The sequence below is a fragment of the Idiotropiscis lumnitzeri genome, chromosome 13 (assembly GCF_059441095.1).
Source record: "Idiotropiscis lumnitzeri isolate Australia: NSW breed Sydney's pygmy pipehorse chromosome 13, RoL_Ilum_1.0, whole genome shotgun sequence".
NCBI lineage: Eukaryota > Metazoa > Chordata > Actinopteri > Syngnathiformes > Syngnathidae > Idiotropiscis > Idiotropiscis lumnitzeri.
In genome coordinates, this window is record NC_142403.1 from 5,420,023 (window position 1) to 5,424,917 (window position 4,895).

The 4,895-nt window shown below is 40.9% G+C and overlaps 1 protein-coding gene across 1 annotated transcript; it reads left to right on the top strand.

Moving 5' to 3' along the window:
• Positions 1 to 368: 368 nt before the first annotated feature.
• On the top strand, positions 369 to 4,164 carry ptgs2b (prostaglandin-endoperoxide synthase 2b). Its single transcript, XM_088312274.1, has 10 exons — positions 369 to 520; positions 622 to 738; positions 823 to 966; positions 1,067 to 1,210; positions 1,574 to 1,755; positions 1,848 to 1,931; positions 2,013 to 2,259; positions 2,563 to 2,849; positions 2,941 to 3,088; positions 3,304 to 4,164. Exons 1-10 carry the CDS (start codon positions 376 to 378, stop codon positions 3,714 to 3,716), a joined length of 1,911 nt encoding a protein of 636 aa, XP_088168400.1. The 5' UTR covers positions 369 to 375; the 3' UTR covers positions 3,717 to 4,164.
• Positions 4,165 to 4,895: the final 731 nt, after the last annotated feature.

Consider the following 4,895-nt stretch of genomic DNA (forward strand, 5'->3'; position numbering starts at 1 on the left):
TTGACGGTTATCGTCACCCCTCGACTATGTTTTGTCTTTTCAACCACACGGAATTGTCAAACATATCTTATAAAGTTATTTTCTAATCTTATTTATGAATCTATATACACTTTAATTTAGATGATATATATCACTATAGTTAAATCGCCATTTAATGAAGCAATACAAAAATGGCAAGAAAATAACTCATTTATTGAGAGAAACAAGAAACAAGGTTGCTCGGTACCATGCATTAAGATGACTCAGCTCCAAACAATTGGAAATCAATAGAGTGTGTAAGGGAAAAGTATGACTTCCACGTCTGTTTTTTTAGAGAGCTGCGTGAGACGGCAAATGACGTCATCCACAAGCTATAAAGGTGCTCCCGAGGGCAGGATGGGACGAAACGTTCAACTCTCAGAGAGGAAGAACAACGTGCTGCAGAGAAAGGGGAAAAAAAGTTCGCGCAGTGTTTGGAGTATGAACAAATCCACTTTAACGCTTGTCCTCTTGTCTCTGGGTTGTCTTGTGTGTGAGGGAGGTAAGTCACATGTCTAATTGATTGAACCCTTGTCCACAGCATTATTTAGTGTGTTGTTGTTGTTGATTTTGTGAATGACTGTTCCTCGTGATGTTGGTCAGGTAATTTATGCTGCTCAGAGCCATGCCAGAATAGAGGTGTTTGCACAGCCCTCGGACCTGACGCTTATGAATGTGACTGCACACGTACTGGCTATTACGGTCCAAACTGCACGACACGTGAGTATAAAAACTTACGAGTACTGGGAGTTATCAAAGTATTTTATTTGCTGAGTTAGTAACGTTTCTATCTGATCTTTATAGCTGAATTCCTCACCAGGATAAAAGTGCTCCTGAAGCCCACACCCAACACAGTCCACTATCTTCTCACGCACTTCAAGGGCTTTTGGAACATCATCAACAACATCTCATTTCTCAGAAATGCCATCATGAAATATGTGCTGACATGTAAGTCTCTTGAGCCGAGCATCTAGTCAAGAGACACCGTCACAATAAACTTGTTGCTCTGGTAAAAGCCATTCGCTAATGGCCATCCTTTTTTTTCTAGCTCGCTCCCACATGGTCGACAGCCCCCCGACCTACAATGCGGATTATGATTACAAAAACTGGGAAGCTTATTCCAACCTTTCATACTACACGAGGGCCCTCCCCCCAGTGCCACAGGATTGCCCAACCCCTATGGGAGTAGTAGGTGAGTGTTCTCTTTCTGCCTCCAAACCTGTATTCTTAGATTCCTGAATACTCCGCAAGGGGTGGCTGAGTCCCATTACATCAGAGGAAGTAATCTTGTAAAATGGGAATTCTTCTGGCTTGGCAGGATTTTGGTGGGGGTGGATACAAAAAAACTAGCCAAGTGAGGTTCTTTGAACTATCTTGGGTTTTAAGTAAAACTCAAGTGTGGCTCTTGTTGCTCATTTTCAAGTCATCTTGTCTGCATGGTCTCCTTTCATTCAACAGTCATTTCGAAGCAGTGTTGAAAATGCTTAAATGCCAGCAATTGATGACTATAATCTTCTTTGACTGACTCGGTCTGGTTTTGCAATTGTTTATCCAGGTAAAAAGGAGCTTCCTGATGTGAAGCTTCTAGCAGAGCAGCTACTGATGAGAAGAAAGTTCATCCCTGACCCACAGGGCACCAGCCTTATGTTTGCATTCTTTGCGCAGCACTTTACTCACCAGTTTTTTAAATCGGACATGAAGAGAGGTCCTGCTTTCACGTTGGCTAAAGGTCATGGGGTAAGACAACAGTTTTCGTTTTTTATAAATTTATTTATATTTTACTATATAATCATATAATGATTATATATTCATATGAACTTTGTTTTCAGGTGGACCTCAGCCACATTTATGGTGACAACCTGGAGAGGCAACACAAATTGAGGCTCTTCAAAGATGGCAAACTTAGATATCAGGTACATGTGGAGATCGTGTGCCACTCTGTAATCCCTTTTGGGTGACACAAATGTCTCACATTTACTTACATATAATTGCAGATGCTTGAAGGGGAAATGTACCCACCAACAGTGAAGGATGTGGGCGTTGATATGCACTACCCTCCTCATGTTCCCGACTCACACCGCTTTGCTGTGGGCCATGAGGCTTTCGGCCTGGTCCCTGGTCTCATGATGTATGCCACCATTTGGCTCCGGGAACACAACCGAGTGTGCGATGTCTTGAAGCAAGTCCATCCTTACTGGGATGACGAAAGACTCTTTCAGACCTCGCGACTCATTCTGATAGGTGAGTTGATGAGAAAAAGTGTTGGAATGTCGTTTTAAAGCTACACCATTCACGGCTATGATAGCGAAGACACATTCAACTGTTGATTTTAGTTGCTGTAGGAAATTTTGAAAAGTGGAAGTTAAACGTTCGATTACACTAGTCACCTACCTCATACTCTGTTGCACGCACTGGGGGTTTTAAAGTACACATTATGAAACTCTATTTACCTCAAAAAGAGGAAATGTTTGCTCTTAAGAGTGCCATCATTGTCTCAATACACTGGTTTACTTCTATAATACTGAATTGATTGTATGCCCATAGGAGAAACCATCAAAATTGTGATTGAGGACTACGTACAGCATCTGAGTGGCTATAACTTCAAGCTCAAATTTGATCCCGAGCTGTTGTTCAGCCAGCGTTTCCAGTACCAGAACCGCATTGCATCTGAGTTCAACACCTTGTACCACTGGCACCCACTGATGCCTGACACCTTCCACATTGAGGAGAAAAACTACAACTATAAAGAGTTTGTCTTCAACACCTCTGTAGTGACTGAGCACGGCATTGCCAACCTGGTGGAGTCCTTCACCAAGCAGATAGCTGGGCGGGTAAGGTTTTGCACTTCTTAGCAACACTTCCATAAAGATTGACAGTGATGATATTTTATTCATAACTGCTTTTCTGTTACTATTTTTTTAGGTTGCTGGTGGTCGGAATGTCCCAGCACCGATTCTGTATGTGGCTATTAAGTCCATTGAGGGTAGCAGACAAATGCGCTACCAGCCTTTGAACGCCTACAGGAAAAGATTCTCGATGGCTCCGTATAGGTCTTTTGAAGATTTGACAGGTGAGGTTGTTGTTTGAAAGTGTTTTTTTGTTTTTTGATACAGTACTGTTATGTGTTACCGCTAAAGCAACAGGAAGCTTAAGAGATGTGACATTATTGTTGCATAGATAGAAAGAAATATTCCGGCCTTGCTTCATCTTTGAAGGGCTAGAAATGTTCATTATTTTCACCAGTTTCTAATTAAAAACACATATTCTTTCGTCCTCCTCCTTCAGGGGAAAAAGAAATGGCAGCAGTGCTAGAAGAGATGTACGGTGACATCGACGCTGTAGAGCTCTACCCAGGCCTACTCGTGGAGAAACCCAGAGCCGATGCCATCTTTGGAGAGACCATGGTGGAGATGGGAGCGCCTTTCTCACTCAAAGGCTTGATGGGAAACCCCATCTGCTCTCCAGAATACTGGAAGCCCAGCACTTTTGGAGGCAGTGTAGGATTTGACATTGTCAATACAGCATCTCTGCAGAAGCTTGTATGCAATAATGTGCGAGGACCGTGTCCCGTCGCTTCATTTCACGTGCCTGACATCGAAGATACAGGCTCCGTCGTCATCAACTCCAGCACATCCCCCTCACGCAGTGGTGACATGAACCCTACAGTCATTTTGAAAAAAAGGACTACTGAGCTCTAAGGGGGTTTTGTATTCATTTTAACTATTTATTTATTTATTTATTTTCAAACGTATTTATACTATTTATAATAGAAGAAATTTTAAGTAAGCAGACTTTTGTATGGAATTTTCTATATTGTTGTACGTCTATGTTTATTTATTAAGGAACCGTGTATAAATTATTGTAAAATGAAAGACCTCAAGGACTGCAATCTGATACTTGAAAGCTAATTTACGATTCCATCGTAATGCAAGTTTTTTTACCATGTTTTAAAACCGAGAGCTGCTTGTATTCCACTTGTGATTATGTATTTTTCCTGTTTTGCTGTCACATAATACATGTTACTTCTTAAGATCTGGACCACTACTGTAGACGGTAAAATGGCACTTTAACGGTAACATTCACAGTGGCTCACATGATTGTGATAGGTGTAAAGTGTTTTCTGATCATTAAATTATATTTCTGGTATACACTTGTTTGTCATTTTCATTTGCATTCAATATTGTTATTACTAGGATTATAGCCCCTTCCCAATAATGTCAAGATTTCCTCTTGCAAGGGATTTTGGTACACTCCTTTTAGGAATCTTGCTTCTGTTCACAATGCACATAACTCTTTTTACAGGCACCGTCATATAATTTGAATTAGATTAAGTCCTGGTCTTTGATTCATTTCACCCATAGATTGTAGATTTGTTGAAGTGCTTGGGATCATTGTGCTATTGCATGACGCAGTTTCAGGAAAACTGTTGAGGTTAGTCCGCATGGTGCCAAGGTCCTGAGGCTGTAACACCAACCAAAATATTTTGCCACTGTGCTCGATCATTATTATGAGGTGTTAGCGCTGATGTTTGCTTTTTGAAAAATGTGGCATCGGGCACGACCGGAAGATTATCTCCGTATTGTCCATTCAAAGGTGTCTATAATAGCAAACCTAAGACATGCTGACATGTTATTTTTAGGAAGAAGAGCCCATGAGACTTTGTCCCTTTGGATCGTATGTTTCTAACTGTATGATCATCAGCGTGAAAATTCATGCCAACTATGTAAAAACACACAAGGAATGTGTTTCTGGTAGTTTGAGTAACTACAATAAAAAATTTAGGACATAACACATAGGTATACAGTCTTTACGTAATGTAATGGTATTCTTAGTGCTATATTACTGAGCAATGACATCTGTGCAAATGATGCCAACAG